Source organism: Streptopelia decaocto, assembly GCF_964273445.1.
Source record: "Streptopelia decaocto genome assembly, chromosome: 16".
NCBI lineage: Eukaryota > Metazoa > Chordata > Aves > Columbiformes > Columbidae > Streptopelia > Streptopelia decaocto.
The window spans coordinates 258,628-283,543 of NC_138671.1; the positions used below are offsets into that span (position 1 = coordinate 258,628).

General features: G+C 51.8%; 1 protein-coding gene across 4 annotated transcripts in view; it reads right to left on the reverse strand.

Annotated features, from left to right (window-relative positions):
* ASPSCR1 (ASPSCR1 tether for SLC2A4, UBX domain containing) overlaps window positions 1-23,206 on the reverse strand; it is a 35,996-nt gene extending 12,790 nt beyond the window's left edge. Inside the window, exons 1-12 of one of the 4 annotated variants that reach the window (XM_082066890.1) lie at window positions 23,083-23,206; window positions 22,634-22,689; window positions 21,558-21,669; window positions 16,763-16,863; window positions 11,412-11,469; window positions 10,542-10,615; window positions 9,179-9,608; window positions 5,147-5,286; window positions 2,690-2,771; window positions 1,746-1,812; window positions 807-869; window positions 449-501 (exon numbers count right to left, since the gene is read on the reverse strand). In XM_082066890.1, coding sequence (XP_081923016.1) covers window positions 449-501; window positions 807-869; window positions 1,746-1,812; window positions 2,690-2,771; window positions 5,147-5,286; window positions 9,179-9,608; window positions 10,542-10,615; window positions 11,412-11,469; window positions 16,763-16,863; window positions 21,558-21,596 — 1,107 coding nt within the window. In that variant the 5' untranslated portion in view covers window positions 21,597-21,669; window positions 22,634-22,689; window positions 23,083-23,206. Of the gene's footprint in view, window positions 1-448; window positions 502-806; window positions 870-1,745; window positions 1,813-2,689; window positions 2,772-5,142; window positions 5,287-9,178; window positions 9,609-10,541; window positions 10,616-11,411; window positions 11,470-16,762; window positions 16,864-21,557; window positions 21,670-22,633; window positions 22,690-22,756; window positions 22,890-23,082 lie in introns of those variants that run through there. The other 3 variants (XM_082066887.1, XM_082066888.1, XM_082066889.1) reach the window with 3 other exon arrangements.
* Between the last annotated feature and the right edge of the window lie 1,710 nt (window positions 23,207-24,916).

Sequence of the window (24,916 nt, forward strand, 5' to 3'; positions counted from 1 at the left end):
ACGTAGTGACTGCCAAAGAAGTCAGATCCTTGTCTCATACGGCCTCTAGCTCCTGCTGCAGAAACGGGAGAGAGTTACCTGCCCGAATCCAGTGTCACACCTCCTGCTATACTGGTCCACAACAGATACAGCAAACTCACACCAGCTCAGCTCTTGTAATCATGTTTTAAGGTTAAATACAGCTCAGAGTCTGTAAAGCACTGAGTGTATGTATGAAACAATGCGAACCCCCCAACCCTGCCACAACGTGCCAGCGCGTATTGTTGCACAAGGTGGACCTCTTCTGGTGAAGAGCTTGTGCTCCAAAGCACCTGGGTCCATGAGTCCTGGCTAAGAAGAAGCCGACCGCGATCACAACATCATGCAGTTTATTTTAAAAGTAGCTAAAGCATACGGCAGGTGAAGGGGAGCAGCAAGGCACAGAAGCACAGGGCACACGAGTCCTTACCTCAAAGAGTGTCAAACTCTCGTTGTTCAGGATGACTCTGGGAGGTGCAATAACTGAAGTTAAAAAACAAGTTACAAAACAGGACCACCCAGCAACAAAAACAACAAGTACAGCAGGTATGGGAGGGATCACCGCTCTCTGAAGAGCGAGATGCTCACCCTGCCCACGCAGCCTTCTGATGAGGCAGAAGCACAATGCGGGTAAGCGAGCAGCTTACACCCCCGTGCACTCCGGGGCTGTATTTAGGGAAGGAATTCCTCCCCAGGTCATCCCTCACGGCATCACAAGATCCCATATGCACCACAGCTAGGAACAGACTGTGTAAAATAAGGTCAAATATTACCAACAGCACACTCACACAAGTAGAACGGCAAGTCGGCATCGGCAAGGTGGGCTCTTACAAAGTCTCTCAAAATGCCAACTGTGAAAAAAGGAGAGAAAGGTTTGCTGAATTACCTTTGTTTATTCAAATGCTGGGCAAAAAAAGCTAGCCTGTAATAGCAGAACTGCCCTATACAACGTTTGCAGATTGCCCTTTCCTCAAAGAACACTTACTATCGCAAATCTCTTGGAGGAAAAAAGCCACAACTAGCAACACTCGGACATGCTGGGCACTCAGCAAGATCTAAGGATGCCAGTGAAGTTCTCCCTAGGAAATCCAACAGCAGCTGCAAGATTTGCAGAGACCAGCCAGGTGGGACTTTGGTAACCAGGTATTAGTTCTTGCTCCATACAGAAGTACCAAAAAATAAAAGTGCGGGTAACCAGCACTGCCAGTGGAGAGGAAGAGGATCTCCATTAAGAGCCACCTGGTGCATGGTCCGACCGCCGTTTGTGAACTGACAGAGGCGGAAAGGTTTGTTCCGTTGTTCTCATTATAGTAGGTAAAGCTTCTTTTTCTTCTTCCTGCGTTTTTGGCTTGTTTTGGATGAGGGGAAGTGGTGGCGGTTGTTCCTTCCCAAAACCTTTTATCTCTAACACAGAGAAGTGTCCAAACTCATCTCAGTAACACACCATTTGGACACTCCTGAGCACAGTATTTTGACATCGAGTAGCGTGAGTGTCTCCATCAAGTAGTGCTGGAAATAAACTCCCCTTACCCAAGTGAATTACCCCAGACTTTTCTCATCCAGCCCAGGGGCCCTATGAGGATGGTGTAACCCGCTCCTGCTGCTTTTTCTGAGCAGCATTACTTCCCTGGACAGCAGAAAGATGTGCCCAGAGCCGCCCTCTTTCGTCACGCACCTCGTCAATGATGCGCTGCAGCTGCGCAGACTAAAGCGGAAATCGCTCTTACCAGTCTCACTAGGGCGGAAGAACCCCTGTAGAACATGACGATCTGGAAAATGGACTCTCAACACCACCTACGGCAGAGGCAAAACACATGAGGTCAGTCGGTTTTGGCTGTTCTGTAACATCTGTCCTTGGCTTAGAATTTGTGAGCAAGTGGGTTTTTTAAACGGGAAGATGTGAGATATTTGCTCTAGAGGTGCAGAAGGGCGCGCTGGCTAACGCTCCGTGAGCCCCTCAGAGAACGGGGCTGCCTGGCGCTCCGCGGCTGCGGGCGCCGAGCTGCAGGGCCGTGGCGCACGGCGCAGCCGCGCGGCCTCGCACGGCGGGAGCTCCCGGCGCGGCGACGCGCTGAAGACGCCAACAGCCGCGCGTGGACAGGTACAGACAGGGTACAGGTGTCCTGAAGCGACCACAGCAACGGGAATCCTGCCACACGTCTGAACTAACTCACACCGCTCTATTGCAGCATTACTCAGAAAGCACTTCACTTGGGAACTTAGTATCTTTTTTTTTTTTTCCCCAATAAATCACCTAAGACAAAAACTGAATTCAGATCGTATTTACAGAGTAAGATATCTCCAATATGTGACACCTTATCACGTAACTTGTAATGCGATACGATCAAAATGTAAGAGTCTGCAGAGGAGAGGCAGATAGGAAAGCTCAGTCATATGAACTGCTGTGTGCGCACCATCAGGGTTTTGAAACATCTAGGACAAAATAAAAGCAGCTATATTGCCTGCCGCTCAGCCGCATCATCACAGGACAGCTGGTTTTACACGGCACGACTGTTAGGCTATTTCCACAAATTAACAGGGAGAAGAATTTGAAAAGTGTTCCTGAAAGGAGCTCGAGATCCTGTTGATCACAACTGGTTCCCAAAGCTACTCAAGCCCCGAGGCTGGACCCGAAGAGGGACTGGGAAGGACCAAGGGGAACAAGGGCTACCTTTGGGTAACGCTCCAACTTCTCCTTCAGCTGAGCCTCCCTCCAGGACTTTGTCATCAGTGGAGCTTCTTCCAGGCGCTTCCTAGATACCCGGGAAAAAGAGAAGCTGTCACTTTGCCATTTTAAGATGTATTTTTATTTTATTTAGAAAGTGAAAGGCCCGAGCGGGAGTGATGAGAACTGCTCAGCTGTTCCACGTGTCCCTCACAGCATTCTCCCCACCTCCTGGGGTTCCTGCCCCAAAGTCTCATATATGGAGCTACTGAGCATCAGCAACAATACTGTATAAAATTACTTCTCTTGTACAAGTTTAAAACCAAGTTCACTACAGCAGATGCCAGAATATATACGAAGAAGAGCAGGGGAATGTTCGCTTAAACTACTCAAGAAAAGATGGACTTATTAATCCAATAAAACAGGGAGTAAAGTTGGATGCAATTACTCCAGGGAGGGCGAAGAGCTACTGAAGCGGAAAAACAATATGGGCACAATAAATTAATGGGTATTAATTAGCAACAAGGAAGGAAAACAAAAACGAGAGGTTTCAGATCATCCAAGAACTGGCTCCGTAGAGTGGTGTTTTAGGAGTAGCGGGTGCAAAAAAACCTACCTGTATTTGAGATGAAACAAACTCAAGAAAACAATTACGTATTTTCCAGTAAGTAAATAAATAAGCTTAGACCCAACAGATCCCATGTCCAGCTTTAGCCCTTTTTCCTTGTTTGTACTTAGTTCTGAATAACCAGCTTACTAGGCTAGATTGTGGTGCAGCCTATACAGCTCATAGGACGTCTTTCTAAGAATCAGCAAGGCGTCTCAGAACAGCTCTGGAGGAAACCAGAGGCCTCACACCACGTTCCGAGACGCTCCGAAAGCGCCGCCTCCCAATCTGAAGAGCAAACACCAAACAACCCGCTCCCCTCCTCCTTTTGTACCAACACTCAGCTCTTCACCGAGCTGGAATTGAATTCTAATTGCATTTAAAGTATTGCATTGTATGTAGCTACTTTCTGTTACGATTCACCAGCTGAGATCAGAAGCCAACTGGTGCCACTTCCACGTGTAACGTGCCTTTATTTTTATCCCTGGCTGTGAGGGCAAAAGCGATTACAAGCATCAGCAAATTTGGATATTAGGTCTTTTTTTTGAGGGGGCTGTATTCCAGTAACCCCCAACCGAATGATCCTGCATCTGTACCACTAAATACTCCAGAGCCACAAGCGGCAGAGTAATTTTCAGGCCAGTCTGTGTACTCATGTGGATTTCAGTGGCCTGTGGGTAAAAAAAAATATCACTTCTAAGTAAAAAGTTCAGCTCAGACTTGGTTAGTGTAAAGCAGGCTGTCCCCAGGCTTGGAGAACGCTTGTCATGTTTAAAGGCATGCTGTGATCCACTTGAAACTAAATACAGTCATGAAACTATTTTATTTAAGGAACATATAGACAGCAAAATGCTGTTATAATAGGGAGGCTAAGAGTACAGTAAAATCATGACTATTTGACAGCAAGCTACTTGAACAGCAAGGTGCATAGTTAGTCCAGTTTCCTACGCTTCTTCACACTCTTTATGTGTTCCAAACATCATCATGTCTTGCTTTCCAGCTAAGTTCGATTTTGCTTTCTTTCTCTTTCAGTAATGTCTCAGCGTTTGTCTTTTCTGATGAGGTCTAATAAGAGGTTAATTCTGTCGCTTAAAATACAGGGTGTTTCTTACTGGCCGAAAACGGCACCGGCTGGCGCTGGCGGGAGCTCCCGGCGCGAGGCTGGACGCCGCGTCCTCCCCGCGCCGGGCGCGGCGCCGCTGCCCGGGCGGCTCGGGGGGTCCAGGGTCGGGCTGGACGCGCCTGGAGCGACCCGGGCTGGTGGGACGTGTCCCTGCCCACGGCAGGGGGTGAAAACACATGATCTTTAAGGTCCCTTCCAACCCAAACCATTCTATGATTCTATTCATTTGTCCATCACAAGTTTCAAATTCTATCCACTTAATTCCTACTAGTCAATGTGAAGTCAGATAGCGGGAGGGAGCGAGGTGGGGTGTTAAGTGGCTTCAAATACCTCCCTGAAATGCAAAACACTGGAAGAAATCTTTCCCTGAATCCTTTCTCAGTGAGGGCCCATCCCTGGTTAGCTTGCAGTTCTCAATAAACTTGTCACCACGCAGGCACCGCAGACACTTCATGACGAAATTTTCAACATGCACGTGAACCAGTTATCCATGCACAAACGCTCAACCGGTTCACACAAAAACACAGGTTCTGTCACAGAAACAGGACATCGCCCTTCAACTCCAATGGCATAAAGGGCAGAGACTTCTAGTGCTGATCATTAATTTACTAATTGCACACCCAGTAACTTACGTACAACCCTTCACCCAGAGATCGCAGCCAGCTCTGGGTGCGCAGTGTCACTCTGCTCAACAAAAGGAGATGGAGCAACCTCGGTCACCAGCAGAACTTGCCTCTCGCTCTGCAGCTGTGCCAAACGCTTCCGTACGTCGTCCACCGTGACTTCAAAAAACTCGTCAGGAAGCTCTTCTGGGCCAGCAGGAAGCGGTTCCAGTAGATCAGGGTGACACACCAGCGGCTCTCGTTCCACAAGCTGCAGAACAAAAATGAGCTTCCATAAGTTTTAAACGCATTGCCTTGCTATGACGCTCCTGAAAAAGTACAAGGACAGTATTTGCAAACTCATTGACCGGCGTCAAATATACAAGAGGAAGTTACACCTATTGGCTCTTGAGCAACTCAAACTTTTAAATCAGAGAAATGTTTCAATGCACAAAGCCTGAAAGCAAACGCAATAGTGTACTGCAGGCTACAGCCAGCGCCAGCCTAACACAGCTCTGGGCTCTGTGAGCAAAACCAATGCCCACTTCTCCTCCCCTTATTCCCCCATACATTCTTCCAATCCTAATTAATGCCCCCATGTTCTCCATCCATTCTACTGCTCATCAGGCACATGCCCCTTGGGAACAGGAGTCTCCCTCAATTGTCAACAACGACAACACAAATTACAAGGCAACGTTCACTCTGCTTGTGGGTACTAAAGGGTAATTTAAGAAATTAAAAGAGCGAGGTTGTGTGGGTGGGACCCTTGGCTGCTTTTAGAAAGTTGAGCGGGGTCAGCTCTAACTAGCGGGTGAAAGAGCCTGATTGCAGCTTTCATGGGGCTCAGAATGCCCAGCGCTGCAGGAGCCATCCCGGGAAAGGGGCCACTGCACGGCAGCCCTGACCCCCCCACCGCACGGCAGCCCTGACCCCCCCCACTGCACGGCAGCCCTGACCCCCCCACTGCACGGCAGCCCTGACCCCCCCCACCGCACGGCAGCCCTGACCCCCCCCACTGCAGGGCAGCCCTGACCCCCCCCACTGCACGGCAGCCCTGACCCCCCCACTGCACGGCAGCCCTGACCCCCCCCACTGCACGGCAGCCCTGACCCCCCCACTGCACGGCAGCCCTGACCCCCCCCACTGCACGGCAGCCCTGACCCCCCTGTACTGTGAAGGGTGCCAGGATATGATGGAGAGAATCCCACTGTCTGCATTAGCAAATCCTACACTCCCCCTTTAGCACTGGCTCTAACGAGCACTTCAGCGCTGCTCACCAGCCCAGCCTGAGGCGGGCAGGTACGCTGAGGAAAACTTGTTTCATTGTAGGTGAAGCAGCGGCTGTTGTGCTCTCCACAGCAGAGAACCCTCCCTGGAGACCCAGCTCCACCCAGCACCTCGGGGACCTCTAATCTCCTGGGAATCTGGTGTAACGTTACCTTCTAATAATTAATGTTCTGACATCAAAGTCAGCGTGCAGCTGTCTGTAAACCATCTTTAGCCCAAGAAAGGAAGGGACGCCGGCACAGATTTTATCCAGCCCCTCTCTTCAGCTTCAAAAACCACACACAGGCAAAGCATTAATGGGAAGATTCTTTTACAAAAATGGACCTTTGAAGTTTAAAAATAATTTGTTTTGTTTTGAGGGGTTTTTTTCCTTGGTTCTGAAAAGGGACAAAAAGCAGATGCCATGTGGCTGCTCTGCTGTTGCTGCTGGGAGCTCGAGAGCGGAGGATGGCAGGAATGGAGGAGGGAACAAAGTGTAATCAATCAGCAGCAAAAGCAGCGGAGATCAAAGGGCTTGAAAGCAGCAGTCAGAATCACATGCTGTTTAACACAAGGGCAGAACCCCCCCAACAGAATCTGCAGCTGCTCCCAGAGCTGAGCGCTGGCTCCAGAAGTGCCGCCGCGCGGTTTGAGCTGGACTGCGGCTCTGAGGACAACACACAGCCACCAGTCCCCGGGCCCCGCGCCCCAGCCGGGCCCAGCGGCACGGCTCCACGCCAGGCCCAGCCGGGCCCAGCGGCACGGCTCCACGCCAGGCCCAGCGGCACGGCTCCACGCCAGGCCCAGCGGCACGGCTCCACGCCGAGTCCCAGCCGGGCCCAGCGGCACGGCTCCACGCCGAGTCCCAGCCGGGCCCAGCGGCACGGCTCCATGCCGAGTCCCAGCGGCACGGCTCCATGCCGAGCCCCAGCCGGGCCCAGCGGCACGGCTCCATGCCAGGCCCAGCGGCACGGCTCCATGCCAGGCCCAGCGGCACGGCTCCACGCCGAGTCCCAGCCGGGCCCAGCGGCACGGCTCCACGCCGAGTCCCAGCCGGGCCCAGCGGCACGGCTCCACGCCGAGCCCCAGCCGGGCCCAGCGGCACGGCTCCATGCCGAGCCCCAGCCGGGCCCAGCGGCACGGCTCCATGCCGAGCCCCAGCCGGGCCCAGCGGCACGGCTCCATGCCGAGTCCCAGCGGCACGGCTCCATGCCAGGCCCAGCGGCACGGCTCCATGCCAGGCCCAGCGGCACGGCTCCATGCCAGGCCCAGCGGCACGGCTCCATGCCGAGTCCCAGCTGGGCCCAGCGGCACGGCTCCATGCCGAGTCCCAGCGGCACGGCTCCACGCTGAGCTGTAGCCCATGAAGTGATAAAATGAGTTCTGTCTCCTCAGCCAGCACACAGAGAAGTGGTGAAGAAAACCACTGCAAACCTCGCGCTTCTTCCTTCCTTTTCAGACACAACTGAAACTCCTTTCCGAACTCCTCATAGGTGAGAGGGTGATTGAAATAACACATTAGACTGCACAGATCACCTGGCCTGCTCTTCAGTTCTCCACACGCAGGGTCTGTTCCAAAAGGCTAAATAACAATGATTAGATGGACCCAAACATGTTTCTAATATACTAAAACATTCACCACTGGGTTGGCAAGGCCTCTTTCTGCTGCATTTGTAACTGCTCCAGAGCACTTCCAGGTCTGGATTCTCCTCCTAAACAATTCAGAAACTCACCAAGAATGAACTGCAACCACAGAGAAGTCAACCAAGGTAGAACCTCTACATCACCATGAGAGCATACACACAGTCTTGCTGAATTCCTTCTGGATCAAGCTGCTGCTGACCCTTTCCAGGCAGCCCTGTCGCCACCCACGGCTTCCACTGCTCAGAGCCGCGGTCACGCAACGGCGCAGCCACAGGGAGCTCTGAACGCCAAAGCAGCGCGAGTGACGACGTGAGCGGGGACGGGCGAGGCAAGGAGCGGCCACAGAGAACCCCAGACCTGAAGCTCCCAACGCACAATGATATGGACTAAGCTACGAATGCAATGCCCCCGTGCTTCATTTGACACGGCTTGCCAGCCATACAAGCCTTGCTGAAGGTGTGTGATTCCATGCAGCTACCCTGCAGAAAGTGCACAGCGTTCAAAGGCCGGCCCGGTGCGGTACTGCGGCTCTGTAAGGCATTTTGCATTTTAACCAGTACAGTTTTACTACAGAGACACCAACAATGAAGACAGATGTGCAATTTGTCTTTCTTGGACAAGGGTCTGAGAGACACAGACTTCATTTTAAAAGCAGGATATTTTACACTAAGACAGAAAACACTTTTTTTATGCAAGCAGAAATAAAGAAGGAAAAGGACAGGTTTCTGCTTCACCTGCAACACTGCGAACATTAAGATTCCCAGGTCCAGACCACTTTTTTCTGTTGTTTTTGTTTTTTTCAAATATCAAACCAATCTCCACTCATCTTTAGCAAAACTACCCAGCAGACAGCAATATTTAGGAGACTGATAAGCACCCGGGGCTGAGGTGACAAAGTGGGCACTTGTTAAATGAATCTGCACAGAGTCTGAGGTGCTCCTGGACTGTGGTTTTAATGCAGCTGTGCTGCCCCCATCGGAACCACCCACCAAGGACGCCCCAGCGTTCAAAGCGTTGCTTGCCTCTGGACAGCAAATTCTTTAACTCCCATCCTTCATATTTCCCGTAGTAAACTGTCCAAAACGCAATACTTCCTCACGGAACTCTTGGCAGAGCTGCAGGTCCCTAAGGCACCTGACCCTACGTTATGGGGGAAAAGTCTTCAATATGGAAACATCTTTTTCCTTGTAGGAACTCAGCCTCAGGCGAGTCAGGATAAAAAAAGCCCTCATTGCAAACAGACTTTCCCTTACCTGTTCTTGCTCCTTTTGCAGTTCTTGGCTGTTCTTAGACTTCTTTGGCTTAGAAGGGCCTGCAGGGCTGGAGAAAGTTGTTGGCAGCTTTGACGATGGCGTATCTAACCCATCAGCTACAGCAGAGTTCCCCAGACGCTGCCCGTCTCCAGAGAAGGGGATGAACGGGGCAGACTCCAGCTGTGAGGAAGGCCGCAGTTCCTCCAAGCTGCCATGGGATTTTTTAGCCAAGTCTTGCTCCTCTGTGCAGCTGTTTAAAGACACGGCCAGATCCCCGTGCCCCGAGTCCTGCGGGAACGCGTTTGCTGGAGGCAGAGGCACATCCGCAGCTCCTTCGGCGGGGCCCGGCCTCGCCGCCGGCTCGTCGCGCTGCTCCGCGGCACCCGCGGCCTCCTCCCCGCCGGGAGAAGGGCATTTCTTCATGACGACTCTGGGAGAAGACAGCAGAAGAGATAAAACCAAAGTTAGTTACCCTAACAGCACTGCCCTCCCCATTTTCAATGTGACCATGACACAAAGAAGACAGCGACACTCAAATATACCCCTAATTTGATTATTTGCTTCTTCCAGACACTCCAGTTGCTCTGAAGTTAAGGGTGGGGGTCAGGTGTCTGTGCAAACACATCGAACAGGAACTACTCGCTTCCTACGAAGAAAACTGCCGTCCAGCAGAAACCAGCAGGCAGCTGCAGAGCACAGCTCTGAGTCCCCCGCGCGCCCTGCACGGAGCCAGCCGTTGTCACGGAGCCAGCCGTGGAGCTGGCTCTGGAGCCGGCCACAGTCACGGAGCCTGCCGCAGAGCCGGCTGTGGAGCTGGCCATGGTCACGGAGCCTGCCGCGGAGCCGGCTGTGGAGCCGGCCGCGGGTCTTGGAGCCAGCCGCGGAGCTGGTCACGGAGCGAGCCATGGAGCCGGCCACGGGTCTCGGAGCCAGCTGCAGAGCCGGCCGCGGTCACGGAGTGGGCACCACCGTCCCCACCTCGCCCTCTGAGCAGGCAGCAGGCACTTAATGCCCGAAATGCAAAGCAGGGAAGAACGAAGCAGGAGGTGATTGTCCACACCGACTCTTACTTTTGAATTGTCTGTTTCGCTCATGGGAGAATTAAAAAAAAAAAGAAAAGAAAGAAAGAAGCAAACAAGCCCCTTTAATCTGCACATGAGTGGCCAGTGCCAGCAGCTGCAGCTGTGGGAAGCACATCTGGGCAGCAGTTTCAGATAAACAGGCAAATGCAATAATTACTGTGTGCTGCAATCTTTGCCTTTTTGAACTTTTTTCGTGCCTTATTTTTTGGTATTTGAAACAAAACAAATTCACTGCCGGAGTGGAAAGGAAAAACAAGAGTCCAAAGTTCGCTGCTCCCAACCTGATGATGGCACTGCCTCCGGTCAGGCCAAGCGACCTCAGCGTCGTCTTCTCCAGGGCAGCTTTTCCTGATATCTGCAACGAAAACAGAGCAAAGTAATTATGGCAACTGCCTCCTGCAGAGCATTTGAAGTGCTCTGTCTGCAAAGAAGCAGATCAAAACAAACACCACACAGCACCAGAAACAGCTCAAAACACAAGCCCTCTGCAGCTGGAAATGAGACCTGGACCCACCTCTATTCACCTGTACTGCTTTACAAATTAACTTATTAAATGATCTCAAGGGAGGATGACCTACAGATATTGCCCCCAGATCGGATTTAACCTCAGCAAAGCATTATGTTTGTGTCAGAGCGAAACCACAGGCAACATCTCGGAGCTGAAAGCCCGTCACCCCCATCACGCACGCCTCCCGTCCGCTCGCAGTGACCCTGCGGGATAAAGACGATCTGTCCACAGAGGTCAGTGGGAAGCGAAGGGGACAGCCCGGGAGAGCAAATTCCGTAATACGCACATACAAAATATTAAACAAAACATTAATAGCGAAAGATCAAAACACAGAGAAAAGCAAATATTTATTAAAATGAAACCACTGTTTTGACTCTGGCTTTAAAAGAAGTTGGAAAGAAAAACACAAACAGATCATTGAGCTCACTTTATGGACTCAGAGGCCTAACCGGCCCAGGGTTACGTTCCAAAAGAGCTTTTTTCCATGCAGACACGTCATCCTTTGAAAAGACCAACATTTTTCTACTTCCCCTCTCAAGAAAGTTCAAAAGAAACACTTTCCAGGTTGGAAAACAGAGCTGAGTTTTTCTTATTTTTTTGGGACAGAAGGAAAAACGACAGTTAAGAGGACTTGCTGACTTACCTCATCTCGCATGTAAACACAGACCGGAGAGAATTCGCCGTGCTGTTCCATAAACTGCCTGCAATAAAGAGCAAAACACTGCAGCATCTGTAGAACAGTCCGCCCCTCCACAGCCAGCGCCGAGCAGCAGCACGAAGTGAGGTTACCCCGCAGACCCCCGCGCCTTCCTCCAGCAACAGCCACCGCAGTTACAGAACCAGCGTTAGACACCAGGGACGGAATCCGCTGCAACGCGTTCACTGTTCCTTAAACACGGGCCCCAAAGTTTAAAAACAGAGGAGAATTCATTAAAGTTACTTGTGAAACGAGTTGAGCTTCCTCGATAAATTTGAGTACATTGTTCCCCACGTGCCTGGAACGTGACTTAATGATACCCACTCCTTTCAATCCCTTATCTAAATCAAATAGTTTATTACAGTTTGGACTGTACTTCCCCTGGGGACTGGTCACTTTCTTTCCATGTATGCATGGCAACAAACAGAATTAAATACTGCTCTAAAGCAAATAATCTGAGGACAAAGAATTCACCTGTCTCAGTATCAGCCAAATTAAAAAAAGGAAAGGAAGAAACAGCAGAAACTTTCAGATTCTGGAGACCAGGGCCAAAACGAAGCCAATGTAGCAGGGGAAACTCCAAAACAAAAGGTGAGAAAGTTGAACCAAGATATTCCCATGAACACAATGAAAGCTGATGAGATTTATCCTGCTCCAGAATGCTCCGGCAGCTCTCGTTAGCATGTTCTGCCCTGAGCTCGCTGTCGTTGCTGCACCGGGACATCCCGCGGTAACAAGCTGTACGAACCAGCAGCAACAGCTGTTTTGTCGTCAAAAGCAAAGCAGCTGAAGTTCTTCCTCATGGGAAACTCCCTTGGTCTGAGTGCTCTCTGCAGCCCAGTCTGGGGGGAAACGGCTCCTCCCCGCCTCACCCCACCAGGAAACAATCGCCCGTCACCTTGGGTGACTTGACGAGAAACCACCTCTGCAAACCAGCCCATGAGACACCCGACAGCACCGCGGGCAACACATCCCGCGGCCCCTCCAATGAACCTCGCACGATAAACAAACCTGCGGGACCCTGGCAGCCTGGAAGAAAGTCCACTATTTTTTGCTGGAAATTAGAAGTTTCAGGAAGATATTTCTACTTCAATCATTTCTGTGCATTGTCTGAAATTCTGCAGTGGCAGTCACAGCCACAAATTCTCCTAAATACATTCACAAAACATTCAACTTGGTGTCCAAGTGTCACAAAATTTAAGCAGGAACTCAGAGTAGAAAATGAAAGGAAATAGTCTTAAAGTTCCAGGAAAATTCATCAAGGATGTGTACATTTAGGCTCAAAACTCAGCTTCAATGAAATAGCTGGAACCAGAAGTCACTCAGGATTGAGAGATCCACCTGGAAAATCAAGATCCCCATCCTTGGGTCATCCTCAAGAGCGAGAGTACATCAAAGAGCTCCAGGATGTGGGGGAGCAAACCCTTTAAGCACAGACCAGAACTGAGACTTCCAAGTGGTTTAATTGTAGCAGTCTATCTCCCACCTTGATATAAAGGTTGAAACTAAAGCCTTTTTAAATAAAGCTGGCAACAGCATGGTGATATGGGACAAGGTGAGTCACAATGAAACTGGGAAGCTCCACTGGAGTTAGCAAACCCAGAGCAACCTGTAAAACCAGTCCTGAGGGTCAGGTCTGGTTTAGGAAGTGAGGGGCTGAGATCTACTTCCAGACCAGCTGCAACAGACCCCCAGGGGCTGGCAGTCCTGAGGTACCGTTCCTTCAGGACTTCTTCCAGGCGCTCGCTAAATCCTGTTCTGCGGAAAGCAACAGACACCCCCCGAGCATCCAAACTATTACATTCAAGTTCAGATTATGAAACACAGTTAACTTCCATACTCAAGATGAACAACCAAAACAACACTAGAATAGGTCTGTCGTCAGTTGCAGCTCTGTAATCAGTTGTCCCCTGTCAAGGACAGAAAGTCGCACACAATGCTCTGCAGGAACAGAGAGATTAAGTTCGTAACACAGAATGAGCATCATCTTGTGATCCCAGACCCAGGCTCCAACCTCCCTCACTCCTTTCCCAGCAATAGCCCAGTCAGTTCCTAAGGCCAACACCAGCGAGACACCCCTGCCTCGTTTACAACAGCTGTGCTTCCGAGAAGGACCAGCTCTATCCTACAGCAATCCTGGACAAAAGTGCACTAAAGATGCAGCACTGCCAAACATGGAGGAAACAGCACAGAATCACAGAAAAGACAGACGAAACAGCCCAGAGGAACAAAAGCTTGAACCTGAAGCTGTCGGTCAGGAAAGGCGGATAATCACCATTCAGGAGAAGCCAAGGCACAACGTAACACACAGACCCACAGCAGAGGAAACCAGTCTGACTTACACAACCTGGTTTCATTCATCTTTACAAAACTGCTTTGTCAATTCAAGCAATTCTCCGGATTGAAGAACCTTCTAAAACGTATAGAAAATATCTGAACTTAATGAATGATACCACAAAGGTAGCAGAGTCATAGCCATTGTCAAAACTGCCTTCAGGTGTCCAGACTGCAGTCACTTCTGCGTGGAACAGCCGCAGCGCGGCTGAGGCTGCGCCGGGAGGGCGGCACGGAGAGGCAGCAGCTCCGGCTGGGCCGGACGTGCCTGCGCCCGACAGCCCTGCGGGACGGGCTCCGGGCAGAGAGCGCCCAGGGACTTATTTCTGCCTAACCCCTGGAAGCCGGCACGCTCCTCCTCCAGCTGTTAATCCATGACATGCATTCACTGCGGCAAGCACACACATCAAACACACTGTCATTTCTTTGATGTGCTGTTCCTCAGAAGGGGAACGGCAAGCAGATTAGATTCCTTCATGTAGTGATCTGACAGGGCCTGTAAACATCTTGTGCAAGGGCTGCCGCACGCTGAGAGGAGGAGCAGCCTTACAATAGCTTCCAGACCTTCTTCAGCCCCAATTAGCCACGATGGATGCTGGAAACCCGGGGGAAATTCCAGTGGATTTAGAATACTTCCCCTCACGCACTCAGGGCAGCTGAGCATTCCAGGAAACCATCTCCCGTTGGAAAGTCAAAGGAAGGATTCAGCAACGTCAACAACTACCTGACTAGTTGGTCAACTGAGTCAATACACGCTGAAAGCGGCACAGTCCACGAAGTCTATATGGACAGCTATAGATTCAGCTTCTTCTGGGATTGTCACACACTGCGTGTTTGCTGCTTGTTGAACTCAACCAGAGCTTTGCAAAAGTCCATCCAAACCTTTGAGTTCAGCTTCCAGAGGGCAGAAAAGAACAGCTGTGTCTTATGAACTGACATTAATAATGCTTAGCACACTGTAGCAGTCAGGATATTAAAAAGAGCAGCATGGACACTATTAGTATTACAATAACCTGTAACAAATAAAACCACTCCAAAGGAGCAAAATTATATAAAAAGCTAAAAATTTAAACCAAAGAAATAACTATCCAATGTGCAAGAAAGCCACATAAAGGCTATTTGTCACTGTCCATAATTACCACTCCCACCAGCCCAGCAGTTCCCAGACTGCAACGGGCACTCTTCTCCTCCCAGAGGGACCCAGTACATAGTGAGGCACCATGTACGGCTTGAGGATCCAAAACGCTGAGTAGAAAAACTGCCTTACACCCTTCCTACCCACCTGCGGCTTCCTCCTTCGGACCCTTGTTTCCAGACACGCTACACTTCTGCTCACAACTGCCTGTGAAAGACAACCCTTCACCGGGTTCGGAAACTTCCCTACCTGCAAGGTTATTGTTGGCAAAATAGTAATTTTAAGCTGAATCGGCTACATAAGCCAAGTCCTCACAAAGCTGCACAAGCGACGTGAGGGGAGCTGGACACGAGGGCACTGACGGTTCCGTCCCTGCTGCTGCACAGAGATGCCGCCAACCCAAACTCCCTCCCTTGGGCCAGCACTGGTCGCTGCTCTGGCTCGTCACGGGCCAGCAGGGAGCTGCGCTGCGCTGAGCTGGCAGAAACGAACAGCGCAGCACTGGGAGGCTGAAGGACCAGCTCCTTCACCTGGAAACAGCTCTGGAGCCGTTCCAGACACAGCTCACCGCGCAGCCTCGACCAGGTAACGCCAGGCCAGGACACCGCTTCAGCCGCGGCGGAGAACAAGCAGCTTCAACCTTCAGTTACAGTAATTTATGCTAGTACATGTCAGTCTAGTACTAGCACATACCCACAAACAGCCACTACAACTCCTCTACCAGGTGACAATCCATCATTTTGTATCCTGTGACTGTAGCCTAAAGGCTGAGCTTACCTGATGCTACTGCAGCATCAGCCCTGCTGCTGACCACTCACTTCCAGCACCAGAGCCTTTGAGACTTCACAAGCTTTGACACAGAGAGCCAATGTCCCTTTAGACCACTATTAATTAGTTGAGAAATTAACAAAAAATGGTTCCAATTTGCACAATACTATAGCACAGCATCTGTACAGATGAGCAGGAGATTCAGCTGCAACAGTACAACTAGCAGAAGGTGAGTAATGTAAGAGAAAGAACAAGCTAGAAATACAGGACCTGAAAAAAGACATTTTAGCAAGAGAAAAGTAAATCCAACTACAACAGAAAAAACAGAAATCTGAACATTCCGTTCAGAACAGAACGGCTGTCACAGCTTCGCGGCTTCCGCTCCAGGCCGTGGCAAAAATAAAGGAACTGTCCTTGAAGAAAAGTTTATCAGCTTGACGTTTCAAAACAACACGGTATTTTTAAGTCAAAACTAAAGACAAAAGAAAGCACTGAATGAAGACTGGACTGTAATAAGATTTCTGACCCATGCATATATTCAGTAAAGGTAAGACCATAAATTCTGCCATTTAAACAGGATCTAATCAGCCCTTTGAAGATTCCCCATTGGCCTGCTGAGAGCTCCAGTCCTCCCTGAAGAACCTGCACACCCACGAGCCTCAAGAGCAACAGCAACCCGCTTAAGAACCCGAGCACAGAGATACCGCGACGGAGGTCACCTGGCCGCCCCGCGGCTCGGGCCACGACCCGGCGTCAAACACGCCGTGTAGGACAGGCGCGGCGGCACAGCGCTGCAGCCTCACCCAGCCTTGGCGGGTCGATACCAGCTTGTGTCCTGAACCAGGAGTGCTACTCCAGGATTAAAAAATAGTCAGACCATTATGGAGCAGCAAACCCGAATAAGCAAGGAAAGGCAAACATCTCTGTTCTAAAGGAAAAACCAACATCAGATAAACGCAAATGCCACAAATCTGCAGGATCTAGCTGGATCACTGCTAACAACTAATTTCTGGCATGCAGAGATCCACCCAAACAAGTATTTCCTCACTGCATTGCTCACCTGATCTCTGCAAAATGGCTGAGAAGTTCCCACAAAGTCTGCTGGCAGAAAAAGGTGTCCTGTAAACGGGAGCCATCGTCTAATTGTAATGCGATCCGAACCTGCAGGGAAAATACACTTAATTAATTTTTTTTTTTTCCTCTTTTTTCTCCGCAGTGACTTTTTCAATACTTCAATGATCTCTCTACCCCAAAAACCATAACTTCCTTCTAAACACTTGCTGCAAGGGATTACATTAGCTAAAAATGCAGAGTATCCAAATTCTTATTTTAGAAGTTAATATTTAGAATAGTTCTATTCTGCTATGCATACAAGTATTATATATTAAAACCTTAGGAGTGACAGTGTCATAATCCTACCGAGGTCCCGGTAGACAATGCCCGCTGCTCTCCCCTCACCCACCAGGCCTGTCATTTTGTCACAGAAGCTTATCAAGCACGACGGCCCCTTGTTGAATCCATGCTGGCTACTCCTGATGACCTTCCTGCCATTCCTGTGCCTGGAAATCGTTTCCAGGATGAGCTGCTCCCTCAGCTTCCCAGGGATGAAGCCAGACTGATCCACCTGTAGCTCCCTGCATCCTCCTGGCCCTTCCTGAAGATGGGGTGACATCCACTTTCCTCCAGTCCTCAGGTTCTTCTCCCAGCCGCCACGATCGGTCAAAGACCGTCGGAGCAGCCCTGCAGCGCGGGCTGACAGCTCCCTCGTGCCTCCCTCAGGGCCCGTGGACCTGCACATGTTCAGTCTGCTCAAGAGTTCCCCAACCTGCTCACCTCCCACCAAGGGTACGTGGTCCTTGCCCCAAACTCTCCTGCTGCCCTCTGGGCCCTGCGATTCCCAAAGGCTGATTTTGCTACTGAAGACCAAGGCAAACAAGGCGTTCAGCCTTTTCCATGTCCTGCGTAACCGAGGGCCCCGTCTTGCCTAGGCAATGGGCCCACATTTTTCCCAACGTTCCTTTTGTCACCTATGTACTTAGAGACCCTCTTGTTGCCTTTGACATCCCTGGCTAGATTCAGCTCCAGCTGGGATCAATTCCCAACCCCACCCCGGACGCTCGGACGAGGTGTCTCCATCCCGCCGGGTCACCCGCGCCCTGTGCGCCTCCTTCCTGTCCCTGTCCGCCACGCAGCCGCCCCGGCGCTCCCGCCCGGCTCCCCGCGCGCCGAAGGGTCGGTTCCCGAGCGCGGAGGACGCGATCCTCGAGCACGGACCAGCTCTCCTGGGCTCCTCTTCCCTGCCGCTTCCTCAGCTGAACCATGTTCAGATAAAGGCCCATGCAAGCATCCCACATAACGTGTCACCACAAGCAACCGAGATGTTCTGTCTTACACCAGCTGAAACTTTACAGCAAGGGTCTTCACAGCTATATAAAATGAATTCCACTAACCCAGACGGGATTGATGCAGCTGCATAAACTATAACTCAGAGCTCTGCTGACTTAAGTATCGATTTACAGAACAACTTCCCTGAGGCAGAACAAACAGTATGTTTGCACATCCACACAGAGAAACAACAAACACTGTGCAAACCTATCAGTGACTTATTGGAGACCTAACCAACTACTGTCAGTCCAAAGAGATCACATGTGTAACTTGCAACTCACTAATGCTTCCTGAGCGCAAAACTCCGACATACAATTTAAGAGCAAATTTATCAAATTAATCAAATCTCAAAAATAATTCTGGACATTAAGTTATCAAGTTATCAAACACCTGCAGGAAAAGGCAAAGGACAGCTAGCTGCCTGCCCTGGCAGACCTTGTCCAACACAGAATGTGGACGTACGTTCATCAGCAGGTATTCGTGCAGATCCTACATATTCTTCAGAGATTGCTACAAAAATAACAACCAAAAAAAGATCCAAGGCATTCCTAAAATGGACACACTGAGGACAGCCCTGAAGAACTTCAAAGTCCTTATGGTGCCAAGGGAAAGATCTAGCAGCTGACCAGGAGATGAAGAACAGCAGAGCACTTCAGGCGCTATCTGCACCTTTCAGAGACTGTTCACCTTGCTTTCTCAACATGCGGAACTCTGAGTTTCCTCAGTGAGCTCTGTGAGAGCGTGCGAGAGAGGTGGGGAGAACCAGACACCGCGCACTTTGGCAATCGACCGCGATCTCCTGGGGAATCAGTGTGTCATCTGCCTCGGCTCCCGCCGGTCCCCGCAGGGCTGCACACGCTGCTCCGCTGGAGACGGCAGCTCTTCTACACAAAGGAAACAGCGGCATCAAGAACCAGCCAACAGTACGGAGCCATTTCATCCCACCACGAACACAACCTCCCGGTTCCTCTGGTGCTGGAGACAAGACTCAGATGACTCCCAGCTACAGCAGGGTGATGACAGCTGACATCACCATTCTATACGAATCCAGCCCAGAAATCCAAACTACCAGTTGCATCAGTTTTTGGGCAACAGTTCAAAGCTGAGCATGTCACGAAAGTCCTATTCAGTCAATTAGAAAAGTATTTTTAAAAATCCCAGGCTCTATATGAAATAACAGACCAATGCCAACTGTCTTCTGAGTTTACAAACATACAAACAAAAGGCTAACAACACTGACACTAGAACTGTGCTGATGGTACCCCTAGATCACCTGCCATCACAAGGGGAATTTGTTCCATTTTTCACTGAAGAACTGACTTACAGCAATCAATGATTTCTACATGTGAAATGTTCTATTTTAAAAACACCAGATTTGCTGAACAACTCATGATTTATCAAAACGGGTGTTCCGTTCCGGGCAGCCCCGGGAAGCAGGCCTGCCGCCGTGCCCAGGGGACGAGGCCAGGCCAGCGGCAGCGCCGGCGCGGCGCCCGGCCCGCGCAGACAGCCCGCGGCCCAGGACACGGCGTTACCTGCCAGGCCAGCCCCGGCGCGGCGCCCGGCCCGCGCAGACAGCCCGCGGCCCAGGACACGGCGTTACCTGCCAGGCCAGCGGCAGCGCCGGCGAGGCGCCCGGCCCGCGCAGACAGCCCGCGGCCCAGGACACGGCGTTACCTGCCAGGCCAGCGGCAGCGCCGGCGCGGCGCCCGGCCCGCGCAGACAGCCCGCGGCCCAGGACACGGCGTTACCTGCCAGGCCAGCGGCAGCGCCGGCGCGGCGCCCGGCCCGCGCAGACAGCCCGCGGCCCAGGACACGGAGTTACCCGGCTGGACCAAACTCCCGCAACACAACGCTAACTCCCTGTGGCAGGGAATTACTTTGGGCAATTGTATTTTGTACAAAGTATTTCCTTATACTGTCTGTAAAATTCTTCCAAGTGAGATCTCTGTTTCTCGTGATGGAACAGCAACTCTGCCTAGACTGCGCCCTTCACAAGCATATTTGCTACATCTTCTCAACTCCATAAAATAGCAACGAGCAAGGGAAGCTTCACTTCTGTAGGTTCTTCTGTTGAAATACAATTGATCAGGAACAACATGAACTTCCATCAGCTCTTCTCTTTTGTGATCTAACGTAGTGATTCCGCGTTACAGCCCCTCTCTGATGGTCCCTCTCACCCTTTCTGATATGCTGCAAATATCTTCTTGGGGAAAAAAAAATACATACAATCCCTGTTTACCTTCAGTACAATCCCTCCCAAACGGGATGCAAACGTCAGATAAAGTCAACACTTTACCGTTTTAACAGAAACATCTTCCTCTGTAAGACAAACTCCACGCCATCACAACCTTTTTCACTGAAAATGTTAAGCAGATGCTACCCGTTTGCGGTATTTTTTTAACTAAACACGTCATTTGGAGCACAAATTTCTTTGTACCGCAAAGTCAGGAAGAAAACATTAGTGCCAAAACAAAGCACATGGAGGTTTTACAGAAAAAACCATGGGCACCAGTGACCCCCATAACCAGGCTGCACACCCACAGCGAACTACAGCAGAGACCCTCAAACCTCCCCACACTACGAAGTTCACTTTTCAATGCATGTGTCAGTTTATCTTTGTGGCAGCTCAGGCAACTGTCCACAACAACACACCATTAACACAACTTGGCAGACGGAGAGCAAGAGATTAGCACTAACGGACCCAAAACTTTCACAAAAATTGAGAAAGTGCATATGGGGAAGTCAGTGAGGAGAGAGATGACTGTTAGTGATATACAAATTTTCATTTCCAGGCTACCTAAATAAGATTATACATCATTTTTGCCACATAAAATGTATATGCTCATTAACACCTATGCATTGTTTTTAAAACTATGCCTCTAGCTGTTACAACGTGCATAAAAGATTTTTAAATCTCCTAAACGTGACAATAATTCCTAAGGAACAGGGCATCTGTAAGCCCGGTGCAAAGTGTACTACACAGGGGCACTCAGGAACTGCTAACGCAGCACACGTGACAAAAACTCCAGAGCTGTGTAACACACCGTGAACAGCAATGCTGGGAAAGAAGAGAGTCCTGTAAGAACTGGAAATTATAGTCAAAATCCATAGGCAGACAACAGCAACTGAAACAGAAATCAGGAAAGGGAACCGAGTTGGTAGCTCAATTGCTGATCAAAGTCATCAGTGATGTTTCACTTCTTACACAGCCGTGACTGGCAGCTTTCCGGCTCCCGGACGCTCCGCCTGCCCTCCAGCACAGCGCCCCAGCTGCGGCATGGCGCAACGGCAAGGACTGCAGGCTGCTAGGCGAGCATCCTGCACCACACCTCAGCCAGCCTGTGTGTGTCCCTCCTCCACTCCGCACGGGCCATGCCTGACCCTCTGCGGCTCCTTCGACCTGACCAGATCAGACCCAGCAAGGCTGAGAACGGAACAAATCGGGTCACGCTGCGAAATGAACGTACCGTGCTGCCGGTGCCCGCTCTCCCAGAGACCGGCACCATCTCCAGCTTGGCATTGTTGGGCAGTCTGGCAAACCTCCACTGCAACGAGAGATCCAACACGCTCCTCTGGAACCTGAGGAAGAACACAGCACATGGAGGCACCGGGAACCACCCTGTGCCACCTGCAGATTGCTTCAGAGACCGGCAACAACGCCAAGTCCAGGCACTGAGCAAGACAAGGCCGACCAGAAGCCATAGAGCATGATTCAATAATGCACAACTGGTAACTCAGAAAAGAATCATTAAAAAGAAATCATTCTGCATACCAAAAAAGCTGCAGTCTGTAGAGGTCACAGAAAAAAAATTCTCAAATATATGTTCCTTCTCACGCTTCAAGAGATAAACAGCAACTGAGCACATATACAGCTCTGGTGTTCACTTTTAAACAAAAATGTACTTTTTCTTTGCTTTTTTTCTTAACTGCCACTCCGACAACCAAACTCTTGGTTGCGTTACTGTAGAAGTAGGGGAGGAGGGTCCTGCCTGTCTGCGCCGGCAGACGCGGGTGGGGAGGGACATCTTCGTGGAAGCCCCACAGAAACTCAGCGTCGGCCCCGAACGCGAAGGGAACTCGGCACGGGGCACCGGGAGCCTGCGGACACAACGAGCCCGCGGGCCCGGGGCACCGGAGCCGGCTGCCCGTGCGCTACCGGGCGAGGCCCCGGTGGCTGTGACAGGGGCTGAAGGAACGACTGAGCGGGGCGGGCGGCTCCGGGGCCCGGGCCCCTCCGGACACCCACCCGCCGCACACACGCTGACCGTGCCCCGGCCCGGCCGCGCCCGCTGCGGGACGGCCCACGGGCGGGCAGCGCCACGGGCGGGCAGCGCCACGGGCGGGCAGCGCCACGGGCGGGCAGCGCCACGGCTCCCGCCGCGCCCGGGCCTCGCGGCGGCCCTGGGGCCGCGGGCACCGGCAGCGCGGGCCCCACCCGGCCGGGAGCAGCCGCGGGCGGGCCGGGCGGGGCCTCTCCCGGCGCCGCGGCGCCGTGTCCAGCTGGGCCCACACACGGGCCCAGGCGTCCGGCGGTGAGACTCACTTGAGGCCGTACTCGCCGGGGCTGCCGCCCTGCTTCCTGCAGACCTCCTCGAGGACCTGCGGAGAGAACGCAGGCGTCAGGGCCGGCCCCGCCGCGCCCCGCGCCGCCCCGCCCCGCACCCACCTGCAGCAGCACCGTGCCGGGCCCCACCCGCACCGTGACCCGCCGCCCGCTGGGCGCCAGCACCGACACGGCGGCGCCCCCCCCGCCCGCCGCCGCCATCTTCCCTCCCGCGCGGCCGGGGCGGGGCCGGGCCCGGGGCCGGCCCTGGTGCAGCTCGCGCCCCGCCCCGCCGCGCAGGGCCCGGGGCCCAGGCCGCGCTCGCCTTGCCCGGGTGCGCGGGGCGGTTGCGGCGGCACCGGAGCGAGGGCGGGAGCCGCGTGGCGGGAGCAGCACCGGGGCCGCCGCAGCCCGCCCGGGGACGCGCCCGAGGCGGCTGCGGGACCGACCCCGTGGAACAGCCGCCGGCTCTTTCCGTTGGGCTTCGTGCGTGATGCTCGGTCACCTGGCCCGCGAGGAGATGACCCGGGTTCGCTCGTCGCACCCGCGCGGTGGTGCCGCAGCACCCCAGCCGCTCCTCGGGCGCTTCGCCGCCGCCCCGGGCCGCGGTGGCAGCGGTGGCCCGGACCGCGCCCGCGGACCGCGAGCGGCGCTCGTGGGGAAGCGTCAGCGCTGTTGCGAACTGCTGTGTTCGCTGCCGCGCGGACGTTCCCTCGCGACAGCGCTGCGCAGGGGCTTCGTTCGGCCGAGGAGCCTCCTCTGCAGACTCAGGGCCGCCTCTCAGTGACAAAGGCATTCTCAGAGATTCAACTACAGTCTGTTTTGTTTGCTATCATAAGAAAACTTTTACTTTGGGTAACCACTGGAATTTATTTAGCCTAAGTTGTTACCACATGCCAAATATTTTCTCTACTTCTTCTATATTTATCATATATGTTAAGCTTAAGTCCCCACCACCACCCCCAGTGCCCACAAAAATGTCTGCTTTGCTTGGCTTACAAGGCAAAAAGATCCTTTTAAGGAAAGACACTCTTGTAAAGATAACACGTGCTCGTTTTTTACCATATCAGCATGTGTGAGAAGGGAGAAAAAGAAGAGGATGGGAATTCTAATGATGGAGAAACATCCCCTTGCTTACACGTGTGGATTCCTGAACCCACACAACAGCACAGCTGCTCAATAAGATGTAGCTATAGTAATAAAGGATTTCCTGGTGTATAGTGCATTGTTTAAAAACAGAACTTAGAACGTCTTTACATTTGTTCACTCCATTGGGAAGTATTGTCACATTGCTCATACAGCTGCAGTGTTCAGGACACTCGTGTCCCAGTCCACGTCTGTAATTCCTAAACACATTTAAATGGTTCCAGCCGGTGGACGTTACTTTCAGAGCTGGGATGGACAAGGGATTTGTATGTACAGCCAACTGTACGTACAAGCACAGAAAGGCTGATGAGCAACTTGTCTGTCCGTATCAGCTGAATGACTTTCAATCGTATGTCAATATCCTGTAAGTCGTCTGTGTGCAGTTTTTTTCTTACCATTTTAGCTAAGCAGCTACAGAACTTTGTGAATATACTAATGAGAGCTCTATATGGAGGTGTTACCACCTTCCTCCTTCTGCTTGTCAGTTCTCCGCTTATGTAGCAAAGAACCTTGTCCATACTCTGAGGAGGTCGTGGATTCCCATCCTCTCGAGGCTGCTCTTTTCGAGCAGCGTAACCAGAACGGCGACACCGGCCCCCCGCGGCGCTCGGAGCGCGGCCTCTGACGCAGCGGGAACAGCGGCACAGCAGGGTGCCCTGCGATTGTACTCTCCCCAGTATCAGCTGCCAGTTTTCACCCATCTGCATCTTCTAGACTCCCCGAGTCAGAGGTTGTGTCTTTACATCTGATCTTATCTGATGCATTTCTCTTGCATCAACTTCCCCAGCCGTGCTTTGACCCCATCGAAGCTTTTGGCATCCACACGATCACAGGGAAATGGATGCCGCAGTTAAATTGTGCTGTGTGACACAAGTACCTAATGCTGTTTGGTTTAGAGCTTCTTCCTTGGTGTTCCCAGGTCTTACTAAGAAACAATCATTAATCATTCTCTGTTACCATCTCTGCAACATTCACAAGTCTAGAGACATATCTCTTATAATTCCCTACCTTTTAAATTGCCTTTGGCTGTAACACATGTCAAGAGGCATGAGAACTCAAGGGCAAGATGGTTCTGAAAGTTTTCACGCTTCTGCCTACAAAGGGTGCAACAAATATCTACGGTCTGCAAGTCATTCT